At 43.4% G+C, this 14395-nt stretch overlaps 1 protein-coding gene across 2 annotated transcripts in view; it reads left to right on the forward strand.

The window, feature by feature from the left end:
• Window positions 1–2689: 2689 nt before the first annotated feature.
• Window positions 2690–14395, forward strand: part of SCN8A (sodium voltage-gated channel alpha subunit 8) — a 95785-nt gene continuing 84079 nt past the window's right edge. For both annotated transcript variants that reach the window (XM_032785643.2, XM_032785642.2), the window contains exon 1: window positions 2690–3013. In XM_032785643.2, the coding sequence (XP_032641534.1) occupies window positions 2738–3013 (276 nt within the window). In that variant the 5' untranslated portion in view covers window positions 2690–2737. The remainder of the gene's footprint in view (window positions 3014–14395) is intronic.

Below are 14395 nucleotides of genomic sequence, written 5' to 3' on the forward strand. Positions count from 1 at the left end.
TCTGTTTTTTGAGCCTTCACATTTCACATTTTCAATCTTTTTTCCACAACCAGAGGGCTAGAAACTAACTTTTTTTTAGATGAAAACTGAGATTCTCATGTAATCACAGGACTTCAGGAGCTGGAGCTTTAAGGTATACACCAAATAACACATGAGCTGGCAACTTCAGTCATACAAATAAAATTATATTTTGAGGTAAAAATCAGGAGCTGCCAGACAATCAGATGTTGTAATTTACTTAGGAAATGTTGTTACCTCCAGCTGTAACTAGTTGGTAGAATCAGTGATCAGAGAACCCATGATTGGTTGTACACATTATAGTTTGACTTGTTTCTGTAGGTGACAACACTATCAAAGTAGGAAACTGAGTTTAATATTAGAGTATCAACATTGCGTGGCTGTGCAGGGCAGCATGTGAGAGAGGAGGGTGTGGGGTATTAAGGATTTCCCATCCCCTCCTGGCCTAGCTACCTGCATCCAACTGCTGGGGGAGCACATGGACTGTGTGGCATATGCTCCTGCCAGGGAGGGGTGGGGAACTACCTGGAGCCATGTCTCACCAGCCAGGATTATGTTCCACCCTGAAAAGGGCTTTATCTGAGTATACCATTCCCCTTCTTCTCCACCCCCCTGTATCTCCCACCCCTCAGACACGCACTTTCCCTGGTAGAAACCTCTGAGGGGGCATTGTGAGAATGGACCTTGCTCAGGGCTGGACACAAAATGGTCCAGCCTGCCCTTTATGAATAAGTACGATCCACCATCTTGATGACCTCATTGGACTTGAGGGAATATTGCCAGGATGAAGTTATTCCAAGTACATCTTCAAAGCCGAGGACTGCGCAGGCTGTCTGTGACTGACTTCATGCTGGAATAGCTGAATCATAATGATTCGACCCTAAAGCAATCATTGATTTCAAGGAACATGAAAGTCATTCTTTATTCAGAGGTCCCTGGCATTAAATATCTACTGTAAAAAAAAATAAAAATAAATAAGCTCTGTGTGAGCGCGTCTTTGGGTAACAAGGTCTCTGTCTTTACCTGGGCAATCCATTGTCTTTAAATGTACAAACCATAGTGTGCATGACTTTCATATGGAAATCTGTGTCCGACATCAAGTGACAATTTTGTCTTTCCTCCTGAAACTGTATGCCCCTTCAGTATTCAGGTTTCCACCCTTAAGTACCAAGAGTGTCTATGCTCTGTTGTATTCCAGCCTGCAGTGCTTTTGCATCAGTGCAAGGTTTCTAGAATTCCTTTGTCCTCTTCTTTCCAAGTGTGAAAAGCTGGAATCAGTGACATCCTCCCTTTATCTTAGAATTGCAACACATTCTTATTGCTCAATCTCAAGCAAAGGATTGACAAAAGGTGTAAAACTTAAGGGGTTTTCCAGGAGTGCTGGATCCAGACAAAATGATTTTCTAGCTACCCCTTTTATTTGTTTGCTTTTAAATTTGCCTGCACTTAATACCTTATAGGCCCTCTCTTTCTGGGGACGGTGCTAAACCTACTGAATACAGAATTGTATCTCAAGGCAAATCCATCTGATGAATTTCACCAATGCCCTTGTGGTATATTTTTGTTCTTTCACAAATTAAATTTAATAGTCATCCTCAACACTTTTCAAAAAAACCATTGGTGCTTATTTTTGTTTTTTCCACAAATCATTTGGCTTTGCACAGGGGAACTTGATTAGACCCTGATCCAGCAAGCTGCTGTGAGCAGGTCTGCTGGGGCTCCTTGTGGGTGCAAAGGGTTTGCTGCCCACCATAGCAGCTTGAGGGTTTGGAGGCCCTAGTCAGTTGTGCTTCTGTACTTAATCTGCTTCACTTTTCTTGTTCTCATGCACTGGCAAAAAGCTGCGATGTTTGGGCTGAAAATGGTGCAGTGGGGATGTTTTTGTCTAAACAGCTGCATGTTTTTTTAAAATTACTATTATTTTGTAAAGTCCTTTCTTTTTTAAAAGTGAAAAACTTAATTTGAGGGGTGTTCATGACAATATTTTCCCCCTAAGCCCATTAATTGAGTGTGTGTAATTAAAGGGTTAATAAGATTTGATCTTGCACAGCAGAGGTGTGGAGTGTTGCAAAAATAAATACACAATAAGAAGTAATGAGGAAGTTGAGGAGTGTAGGAGACCTCAATCCTGTGTTAATGAGCATTGCTGTGTACTCCCTAAGGGCCTAATCCAAGGCCCACTGAAATCAATAGGGAAACTTTTCATTAATTTCAGTGGTATCAAATTGGCCCTGAGGGCCAGGCTTTCCAAAGAGCTGAGCACCCAATGTGCACCCAACAAGCTGAGCTTTTGAAAAACTGGCCCCAATTTACTCCTGCTTAGACTCATGAGTGAAGATATAGAAGAGTGCACATAGCTAAGTGCCTTGTTAGCATGATGAGGAACATGCTTAAACCCATCTGTCTTTAGACCTGTCCAGTTTCCCACCACCATTTTCTGCCCCTTGTGAATGAGGAGTCTGATATGCTGCAGACTGAGACAGAGTGCCTGACCTGATTTGCTCCTGCTTGTAACTGTCACTTGCATGGGAGTGCATCAGCCTTGTACGTCCTGCTGTGCAAGGGCTTTCAGGACAAGGCCAAAATGAATCGTCATTGGTTACTTGTCCATCTCTAGTGCAGTGACTTACTATTTGTTTTGTCTGTGCTGTTTTATCCCATGCAGAGTTGACCTGTTGTGGGTGCAAAATAACTAAAGAAGCTACTGCAGGATGAAAAGATGGCAGCGCAGCTGCTTGCACCACCAGGCCCTGATAGTTTTAAACCTTTCACCCCAGAATCTCTGGCTAACATTGAAAAGCGTATTGCAGAGGAAAAGAAGAAGAAGCGTCCAAAGCAAGACAGCAGCCATCGGGATGACGATGACGACAGCAAACCAAAACCGAACAGTGACCTGGAGGCAGGGAAAAATTTGCCTTTCATCTATGGGGACATCCCGAAAGGTCTGGTTGCTGTACCACTGGAGGACTTTGACCCTTATTATTTGACCCAGAAAGTGAGTCTGCAGGAGAGATGTTACTAAAATCACCTTTTTCTTAGGGAATTGCAGGTTTGGATGATGGGAGCCACCTTGTGTTCCCAACAGTGCTGGCAGTGGGGGTGAGGGGGAATGGAATGTTTATGCCAGGCTTGTGGTTCTTTTAAACTTACTGTTTTGTCCTTGTGTTTAACCAACATTGCTTTTGTCCTTCATGAAGCTTCAGAACAGTTATGCATCTTATCAAAGAGAAGGTTAAGAGGTGACTTGATCACAGTCTGTAAGTACCTATAAGGGGAGGTTTCTGACAGAGGGCTTTTTAATCTAGCAGACAAAGCAGAATGAGATCCAATGAAGTAGATGAATTCAGGCTGTAAATAAAGTGCAGCTTTTTAACAGTGAGGATAATTAATCATGGGAACAAATTATCTAGGGATCTGGTGGACTTTCCATCACTTCAAGTCTTTAAATCAAGATTGATGTTTTCTCTAAAATATATGCTTTAGATCAGTTACACGACATAGGCTTGATGCACGAATTACTAGATGAAACTCTATGGCCTATGTTATGCAGGAAGTCATACTAGCTGGTCCTAATTGCCCTTTCTGCCCTTTAAAATCTATGGATATAATATTTGGTAAGTGGTCTGCTTCTCAGGTGGCTCTGAAAACTCACACTTGGGATGATGTTGGTACCTTACAGATTTCAAAGCAATGTGAGTTGTTGTTGCAGTTAATCCAATGGCAGCTGCTACCCTAACACAGGACAGTAGAATTCATGCAGAAAGCTCTGTTGTCCCGATTAAAGATGGGTCTGCGAATAGTGGTGGAGACTTTTTTTTCCCTTGGGGCTAGGTTTAGTTATTTGTATGGGATATAGTCAACCTTTGATCTGAATGGAATGAAGGGGCAGAATTGACATCCAAGAAGAAGAGGAGGAGGAATTCTTTAGGTTGATTTAAAAAAAAAAAAAAAAAAGAGTCATAGGAATGAAAGTAAGAATGGGAAAAATGAGGGTTATAAATCAGGAGGTGCTTCCTGATGGTGAACTCTGTTAGGACACGGAATAGTCTCCAAAGGGAAGTGGTTGATAACTGGGCAGTACATTGGTAACTGTACAGCAGAACATAGGTGCTGGCAGTAGCAATGCTGCCACAGCCCCTGGCTTGATGTGGTTTGCATCATATGCAGGATTTACAGTTTGGTTCAGTGGCTTTCAGCACCCCCACTATATAAATTATTCCAACATCCCTGCAGCAGTGAACTATCCTGTTCAGTGAAGGGGAGCATTGGCTTGCATAGGAGACTAGATAATTATAATACCAAACATCTTTTTTAGCTCTGACTTCTGTGACTTTCTTCCATGGAGGTCAGAGCTTGGATAAACTAGGGAAATCTACTGGAAAGATGCAGGTTGGGATTCTGGTTTCACTTGGGAAGATGGAAGTTTGACTGTTTATATCACAACTGCTAGAGATAAATATTGGTCAGTGATTTTGCACGAGTTTGGGGTGATCAATTGACTGTCATGTAAAATCAATAACTTATTATGAGCTACTTAATAAATATTTTATAGCTTTTGTCTTCGTGTCAGATCTTTCTTACCTGACTCATGTGAGTGGTCCTGTGAACATTAGCACACTACTCACATGAGAACGGTCAACTGGATTTGGCCCTTAAAAGTTTGATACAGCTCATAATTTGTCTTGAATCTACAATAACAAGTTTAATGCTTGCTTTGTGGCTCAGTTGCTAATAACAATACAAGCACTAGTGCAGAGCAGAATATGGTACTGGGAATATGTAGGTCCTCTCCACACTAGTGCTTGCATCAGTGCTAGTACTGATGTAGCTGCAGTGGTTCTGAGAGCCAGGCACTAAGTTTGTAAGTGTAGATGCAGCCCTTACAAAATCTTCCTGAGAATTCTGCTCCAGCAGGTAAGTAAGATGTTCATAATCTTTGGGAAATATTTCCAGCTGATTGGATTTTTATATTCCAAATACACAGTGTAACCTCATTTTGTGGTGTGGGAAGAATCCTTAAAATACATAATCCAGGTTTTCCTCCCAAGTGGTGGAGTGAAGAGAGGCGACTGTCAAATAGGTTTGGTATGAAGATATGGAAGCATGCATTTTAGGGGCTCTGTTAGCTATACCCTGGGCCTAGTGCTGTCATTTAATCTGGGAAAAGTGGGGAAAAATGCTACTAAAAGCCTGAAGAATGGGAGCATTTTGTATCAACTTTTCACTGACGTGAGTGATTTCACAGTGTGCAGGCCAACAGAGAACTGATTCCAGGTCTTCAAGTGAGATAAAGGGGGGAAAGGGATGCATTGGAATTGTGGAGTAGTGATGTGGACTTCCACCCTTCAGAGCTTTGGGAAAAACCTTGCAAACTGTCCAAGTACTTCCCCAGAGGAAGGAATTGCAGATGATCACCACAAAGAAAACATGTTTTAATAATCTTTTAAGGTGAGAAATATTAATTCTTTTAAATGAAAAGGCAGCATTGAAATAACTTTTTGTCTGGAAGTAAATCTGGAAATGTTCTGTCATATCCCCAAAAAGGAGCTGGGATTTCTGTGCATAGCCGCATGCAAAGTTTCTGCAAACTCAGCATACATGCTGTGCAGAAAATGCGAACTCTTTGCAATGGGAACAGCTGCCGATGTTGGAGGGGAAGGTTCTAGATATCAGTGACAAGCTTTTACAGGCCAGCTGACCTCATGCTTATTGCTCTGTACAAAGAACCACTCTCTCTTTCCATAAATACTAGAACAGCCTATTTTTTGGTTCTTCTGGTTTGCATCCACTTCAGCATGTATAAGATTTAGACGTGTATCATTTCTTCAAATAGCCAAAGATTCTAGAGTGTCCCACAGACAGTTTTTTTTAAGTCCATTTTAAAAAAAAGCTCTCTCAATCATCAGAAATTGCAGATCTGTTTGAATAGTGGGAAATTTGACCAGATTACATCCCCCCCCACTCCCCAGCATTTGCCAAATAGTTTTGGAACATGGATTTTTTCTTTTCATTCTAGGTACACAGCATACATAGGCACCACAGTGGATGGTTGCTTTTCCCTTGTGTTAGGAACAGCTGTAGCTAGTGGTAATCTTGGTTACTGTCAGCATTCAACTGAGAATCTTAACTTCTCATTAACCAGTTGGCTAATAGTTATAGGCGAGGCACTGGGAGTCAGAGCTCCTAGGTTCTATTTCTAGATCTGTCAGTAGCGTTCCTTGGCCAAATCACTTCACCTTTCTGTGCCCCAGATTTTCCATTGTAAAATGGGGATGATCATTCTTACTAGAACTGGGTGAATTATTTACTCACAACAACAATTTCTTGGACCAATTAGTCCCTTTTTCCCACTCATGCAAAAACCAATGAAGATTTTGTCTGAACAAATGGCAGTTTCTGGGACTCTCCATAAACTGAGAACTGTGAGTTGTGTGTGATCGGCCACTGTGGAGGAATATGAAGTTTCCATTTTCTGAGTGGCTGTTTTAAACAGAATACTTTTGTTTGTGTGTGCATACAGGGATGCAGGCAGGTAACATCATATTTCCAGACTGTCACAAGGATGAACACAAACTAATTTTAAGAGAAAACAAGTTTAAAAAGGGCAATAGTATGATCAATCTGAATGGTTAATCAGAATTTGCAAATGCGTTTTCCCATTGCTTGGTCAACTTTATCACTTCCACCCACAGAGATGGGAGTGAGAAGTAATGACTCTTTTTGTGAAGAATCTGAAGATCATTGGAAGAGAGATGCTATAATAATGCACATGGTTATCTCTATCATGAGAGGAGGCACCAGGTCATGAAATTGCATTGTCCCTGGTGCCCTTTCTTCTCCATCCTCCACTGGATTTTAGTCACAAGAGGGGAAATATTCCTTACCTAAAACTGTCTTGAAAATACCCTTTACTTTCCCTTTCCCATCCATGCTCTTGAGACACCAAACTCTGCCTCTATATCAAATGATGTCAACAGCTGAAATGAATGAGGGCAAACTGAAAGCTTCCCCACATGACAGTATGTATCATGTATGTATCATTGTAGTCATGTTGGTCCCAGGATATTAGAGAGACGAGGTGGATATTGCCTTTAGAATGGAGCAGAACGTGGACAACATGGAACACCCCCAGAAGCACTGCAGGGGAGGAGGCAGAGAATCAGAAAAGGGAGACAGAAAGATTGTAAAGGAAAAAATGGTCTACCTGCTATGGATAGGCCCACTTTGTGTCTTCTGAGCTTCTCTGGGTGGCCCTACCTAATACATAGCTTGGGCTTCCCTTTAAGCTAGAAAAATGCCACCTGGGGGGAGGGTGTGTGGGAAAACATGGCTTAAAATTATATGAGGGGTGAGATTTTGTGAACTCACAGTTGCTTTTCAAGTTCCCAGTTCAGCAAGGTACTTCAGTACATGCCTAAGTAACTGAGTCGTAGGCACCAACTCTGTTCGAGCTCCAGGGCTAGTGCACCCACAGAAAAAAAATTATTGGGTGCTTAGCACCCATTGGCAGCCAGTCCACCTCCCCCGCCTGCCCAGTGCCACCCACCGGGTGGCCCTGCCAATCAGCTCCTCACCCTTCCTTCCAGAGTCTCCTGCCTGCCACGATCAGCTTCCTTGAGAAGAGGCAAAGGGGGGGGGGGTAGAGTGGGGACAAAAAGAGGTGGGGCAGGGGTGGGGGCGGGGCCTGGGGCAGAGTGGCGGGTTGAACACCCCCGGGGCCCAGAGGAAGCCGACTTGTGAACTGAGTAGTCCCACTGAAGTCAGTGTGTGAAGTCCTGGCCCTGTTCAAGTCTACTCAGAGGGTTAACATTAAGCACGTGCTGAAGTATCTTACTGGAAAGGGGCTTAAGTTGCAAAACTTCAGAGTCTGAGTTGAGCCCAGGTCTAAGACCTTTCAGTGAATAATGGGATAATGGAAATGAGTTCAGATTCTGGAAAACTTATCCTGTTAACAGGGTCTGTGAGTCTCTCTCTCTCTTTTTTTAAATTTTCCCCTCTCACATGCCCCTTCTCCAATGCAAACTTTGGAGGCATTTAGCTGTCACTTGAATGAATGGTTGGTTGTGTTTTATTTATGCAATCTGTGCCCATCAAGTTTGGCTGGAGAGTTCTTATCAGATGATGGCTCTTTTGGAGGCCATGATGTCCTTTGTATTCACACATTCCACAGGTGGTTTTTTAAAACTGAGCATGATGATCATGGCTTGGCTCTAAGGGACTGTGGACCTTGTAGGTCACTGACTGGGAATGAAGAAAAGAAATACAGATCCTGGTAATGGCCTTTCTATTTTTAAATACTTTAGTACTATCAGGATGCGGGGACCATATATGAACTTATGTAGATTGATGTCAGCAGGAGTTGTGGATGCTCAGCAACTGTGAAGCCCAGCCCATGAGTCAGGTGGCGAAACCTAATGTATCAGCTAAGGTCACCTGTGACTTGTAGGTGTGTACCTGAGGATCCTGCTAGTGTGCATGGACCACTAAAGTGATTTGCATCTGCATCAATTCACATGCCCTGTTGGAATGAAGCCATCCTGCCCAAAACTCACCATGAGTGAGTGTATGAAACTGGGAGGTAGTGAAGGGATATGTGAGATGGATCAGGGAGGCCTGTCCACCTGCAGCATGTGCTTCAAGGACCTTCCTCCCATGATGTCTTTGAATTCCTGAGTAATGTGTCTCATGCTGGTGAAGGCAGAAAAGACTTGAGGTGCTACTGCTGGGCTCTCCATGCCTTGCGGGGGATGCAGTGAAACATTCAGATGGGGAGATGTATGAAGCATAAGGTTTGGGTTGGTCCCCTGAGTTTCCAAAGAAGCATCCCTTCCCAGAGCTGTTGTGTTTAATGTGTTTCCCCTGGGTCTCTCTGTCTGACCCACTTTAATTTGGGAAGCAGAATCCAGATCCTGGACCATTTGTTACTATCTTCTCATAATCACAGCAGAGCGAGGGAGACTGGTGCCCATTTAACCTAGGCTGATCGCTTCTTCCCAGCCTGCTTTGGGAATGGGGCTGATGGGAGATGAGATCATATCTGCAATGTTTGGTGGGTGGGACAAAGGAAGGGTTGATCCATGTTTTACAGATGTGGGAATTGAGCTCTAGACAGATGAAGTACCATATGCAGGGTTACACAAGGCATCTGTGTCAGAGCAGGGAATTGAACCCAGGTTTCCTGGGCTGCAGTTACTCAATGTTGCTTTTATTTTCTTAAAAAAACTCTCTAGAAGCATTTCTTTGAAAAGGAAAATAATTCTAAAAATTCCATGAGTTTCTTCCCCTCATCTCAGCTCCTCCTCCTCCCCAGTTCTCCTCACCCTGTGCTCAAAATAAGTTTAGAAGAAGCACAAAACGTGGCAGAAAATTTGTCCTTAACCCTTTCCGTGCTAAACAACGGGCTACTGAGGAACAAAGGGACAAATGCTGTGCCTGGAAAATGAGCTGTCTGATATACACAGGAACCACATCATTCAGAGCCAAAAAAAGTCTTTAGAAGAACTCTTTGTAGAAATGTAGGGCTGGAAGGGACTTCAGGAAGCAGGATCAAGTAAACCTAGACCATCCCTGACAGTTGTTTGTCCAGCCTGTTCTTAAAAACCTCCAGTGATAGGGATTCCACAGCCTCCCTTGGAAGCCTGTTCTAGTGCTTAACTATCCTTAGAGTTAGAAAGTTTTTCATAATATCTAACCTAAATCTCCCTGGATGCTGTCATGTGCAGATTTTATACGTATACTCTTCACTCCATTATCCAGGTTGTTAATGAAAATGTTGAATAGTACCAGATGTAGGACAGACCCTTGCTGAATCTCACTAGATACCTCCTCCCAAGCTGATAGCGAGCCATTGATAACTACTGCCTGAGTATAGTCTTTCAACCAATTATGCGCTTATCTTATAGTAATTTCATCTGGATCATATTCCCTTAGTTTGCTCATGAGAATGCCATGTGGGACTGTGTCAAAAGCCTCAAAAGACTCTTGCATTTTCTTTTCACTTACTGTATCCTTCCCTAGCCTGTAGGGTGTCAAAATTCCTCTTAGTGCACATTTCTTGATAGACTTTTTTGAATACAGATGTGGTAGAAATACTTACACAGGCTTTGCCACCAGGATAGCCCTGATCAATCACTCTTGGTAAAACTTGACATTAAGGCCAACTGCTCTATTGTTACCCACGGGAATGCAGTTCCATGAGTTCTCCACACTCTTCATTAAACCTTTCTTCTTCTCCTAAATCCTGTCTACCTGCACTTGTCCTGCTTTTGTAGTCCATCCTAGGAGTGCTTAGTTTAAAGTCTACGTAAGATTAAAGTAATTTAAACCTGCATGTAACTGGAATTATTTTTTACCATTTTATTAATCTTATCTGTGCACTGTAATATAACACCTATCATGGGCTGTACTGCAAATTGCTAAATAAGTTATTTTAAAACAATGTTTCCTAACAAAACCTGTTCCGATGGTACCATTCCTTTTAAATCAGAAATGTCTAATTTTTTCCCGTATAATATAGTTTCCATCCTAAAGATAAAATAATTAAAATGGATGGTTCCTTTTAAACCTCAAAAAATGAACTGCTGAGATTTTTGGGCAGTCAGTTCTTCCATAAGGTACCTCTGTGCACAGTGCCTTTCTCCAGATGATTCTTGCCTCTGAGCTTCGCCTCTGCAGGTCTTGAGGCAATGAATATTATGGCTTAAAAGGCCTAAAGATGTTTCTTGGAATGGAACCAGAAACAACTTTAAGTACATGCAGCCATTTTGAAATTGATAAGTTCTAAGAAGTCAGCACTATTAAAAAAAAAAATTCAGACTAGTTTTTAAATTACCAAACATGTTTTGGCTTTTCTTTCCTTCACCTACTCACTGCACCATCCGGAGACTTACCTAAGAGTTCACCAGGGACCCTGGTAGAGCTAATAAATTACAGTAGGCACCTGGAATCATAAGTGTCGACTACCTAGTGACCAGGCTTTATAATTATTGATTTATTTATTATTAATTATTTGTATCATTGGTGTACCTGGAGGTCCCATTCTTCTAGGCACTGTGCAGGTGCACAATAAAGCAGAGTCCCTGGCTCAGAGGGTTTACAATCTAAATAAACAAATAGAAGGGAAAAAGAGGGAATGTGACTTCTCCAAGGTCACAGAGCAGGTCATTCCTCCGGAAGATATAGAACCAAGATCTCTCAAATCCCAGTCCAGGGCCCTAGTCATCATGTCCTCCCTTGCCAATACTGCGTTTGATACCTATTGGCTTGGTCCTTTATGTCTTTTACTCCACCTCCTGCATCATTTTCTCCACCCCCTGCATCAAGCTGCAAAGGTTATATTAAAGAGGTGTGGGAAAATTCTTTAAAAAAACTAGAATCTCATATATTTGAGGTTTTTCATTGTGTGTGAAAATAGAGTTGGTTTGTTTTTTTATGATCAAAAATAGAAATTGCCTGTGCTGGGGTGTCTGCCCCTCATAAGGCCTGTCTAGGTGCAAAGGGCCAAGGGTGATAGTTGGACCTGGAGGAGGGTCAGGGCTGATGAAACCGGCTGGGGGAGGCACAAAGAGAGGCAGTTGGTGGTAAGGGGTGGTGTGGTGGTAAGGTTTGCAGTTATTCTCTGGGTTTAGCGAAGCAAAGGAGAAATCCCAGCGCCTGGAGCCTGGCCCTGAGGGAATGGCTTGCCCACAGAAAGATATAGAAGGAGCCTTATAGAGGCAAAGTTGGAAGCGCAGCTCAGGGACGTAGCAGCAAAGGTTGAGACAGAGCAGATCTTGGCTACGGGTTGTAGGGTCCCTGGGCTGGAACCTAGAGCAGGGGGCAGGCCTGGGTTCCCCTACCAGCCACTGGGGCAGTGGAGTAGAAGACTGCTGGGACAGTCATCCAATGGGATTTCGATACCCTGGAAGGAGATGACTGTGGTGACCTGGCTGTAAGGCCAAGACATGAAGAGGGAGCACGCTGAGTCTCGGAAGAGAGAGAGACAAACAACAGGACAAGTGACTGAAGGAGGGGATGCGAGAGGAGTGGTGAGCTAATCCTCAGGTGAGCTGCAAAGAAGTGTGCCAGTGGTGAGTAGTGAAACCCATAATACTGGCCCCCCACACACCTTTGTGGCTTTTTTCCATTTTTCAATCCAGGTTTTGTAGTTGAGGGGCTCACAAAAGAAATACAAGGGCAAAAACGAAACTAAGAAACTCACTTGCCTTCTGCTAAAAATACCCGCCCCAGGTTAGCAGATACAAATCAACCCTGGCTGGATCAATCCTATTGGAAAGAAAATGTACATTTGCACTCAAATTACTCCACTGTGTTGGCACATTATTGATTGGGGGGGGTGGGGGAATCGAGTTACATGGTTATCCAGCAAGAGTTAGAGGAGCATGTGTGTGGTAGGGAGGGCAAGTAGGAAGACCAAGACCACGACCTGGGTACTAAACCACAATCCAGTTTTGTTTTTCCCTTTTAACTAGTTTACTGCTCTATGGTCTACTTTAGCCAAAGGAGCTAAAATATTTTGTTGCACTAGTGAATGGCGAATTAGAATCATAGAATTATATAATATTAGGGTTGGAAGAGACCTCAGGAGATATCTAGTCCAATCCCCTGCTCAAGGCAGGACCAACACCAACTAAATTATCCCAGCCAGGGCTTTGTCAAACCGGGCCTTAAAAACCCTCTAATGATGGAGATTCCACCACCTCCCTAGGTAGCCCATTCCAGTGCTTCACCAGCCTCCTAGTGAAATAGTGTTTCCTAATATCCAACCTAGACCTGCCCCACTGCAACTTGAGACCATTGCTTCTTGTTCTGTCATCTGCCACCACTGAGAACAGCCGAGCTTCATCCTCTTTGGAACCCCCCTTCAGATAGTTGAAGGCTGCTATCAAATCCCCTGTCACTCTTCTCTTCTGCAGACTAAATAAGCCCAGTTCCCCTCAGCCTCTCCTTGTAAGTCATGTACCACAGCCCCCTAATCATTTTTGTTGCCCTCTGCTGGACTCTCTCAACATCGCTTCTGTAGTGGATGGGGACAAAAACTGGACATAATACTCCAGGTGTGGCCTCACCAGTGCCGAATAGAAGAGGATAATCACTTCCCTTGATCTGCTGGCAATGCTCCTACTAATGCAGCCCAATATGCCGTTGGCCTTCTTGGCAACAAGGGCACACTGCTGATTCATATCCAGCTTCTCGTCCACTGTAATCCCCAAGTCCTTTTCTGCAGAACTGCTGCTTAGCCAGTTGGTCCCCAGCCTGTAATGGTGCATGAGATTCTTCCTTCCTAAGTACAGGACTCTGCACTTGTTCTTGTTGAACCTCATCAGATTTCTTCTGGCCCAATGCTCCAATTTGTCTAGGTCACTCTGGATCTTATCCCTACCCTCCAGTGTATCTACCTCTCCTCCCAGTTTAGTGTCATCTGCGAACTTGCTGAGGGTGCAATTCATCTCATCATCCAGATCATTAATAATTCCTTAAGAAAAATTCTGGGAAACATCATCTGTCTTGGCAGAGGGCTCTTGTGGATTCTGTTGTGTTGGGACCCATGAGGCTAAGGGCTGGGCCAAAGGGTGGGTTAAATACTGAAGTGTGTGTGGGTTTAGGGGGTTTTAGGCAGTTTATAGGCCTTGTGCTGGCCATCTGTGGGGGATGAGTTTCATTCTAATGCATGGATTCTGCTGCATTTGGTCTGTAATATAGCATAAGAAATCTTTCCTAATGCTGTAAGAGGATATGGTGCATTAGAATTCAAACTTCTCAGTGCGTACAGGCTGTTCCCTTCGTTTCACTTGAGTGGGAGGGGCCAGTGTGTTTTGCTATTGAAGGACCAGTCTTCTAGACTCACCTCTCCAGTTGTACACACGTGAGTCTCACAGAGATGGTTTGTATGTGGTCTGCAGCCCATAGATATATTTTACATTCTTTGTGTTGCATTGTGTGCTTTTCAGGTGATGGGTTATCCTAGATTGTTCCCCGTTAGAATGCTGTGTACATTTGAATCATGACTGACAATAAACACGCTTAAGGGAGAGGCCAGAACAAAACCACTGTGGACTCCTGAACATCCCAATTCTGCAGGTTGGGCTCCTTGCCAGTGGTTAAAAATGTTCATCTGTTGAACCTGGCTCCAAGGACACTTGACAAGGGACAATAGCTGTACTTTCCTGGGTGCATTGCAAGGTGGTCTGAAGCCAAGGGGCAGGGGCCATGTGGTTCATCTGGGAGAGAAATCTACTTAATCCAAGAGTCCTGGGGGGATTGCTGAAGAATCTTAACTTTGCTTTAGGCAGGTTTAAATGAAACAAACAAACTGTCCCTTCTTGTGACAGAGACAGTGTAAACTGGTGCACTGTTACTTTCCTGAGCTGGAAGAACA

Source organism: Chelonoidis abingdonii, chromosome 26 (assembly GCF_003597395.2).
Source record: "Chelonoidis abingdonii isolate Lonesome George chromosome 26, CheloAbing_2.0, whole genome shotgun sequence".
Lineage (NCBI taxonomy): Eukaryota > Metazoa > Chordata > Testudines > Testudinidae > Chelonoidis > Chelonoidis abingdonii.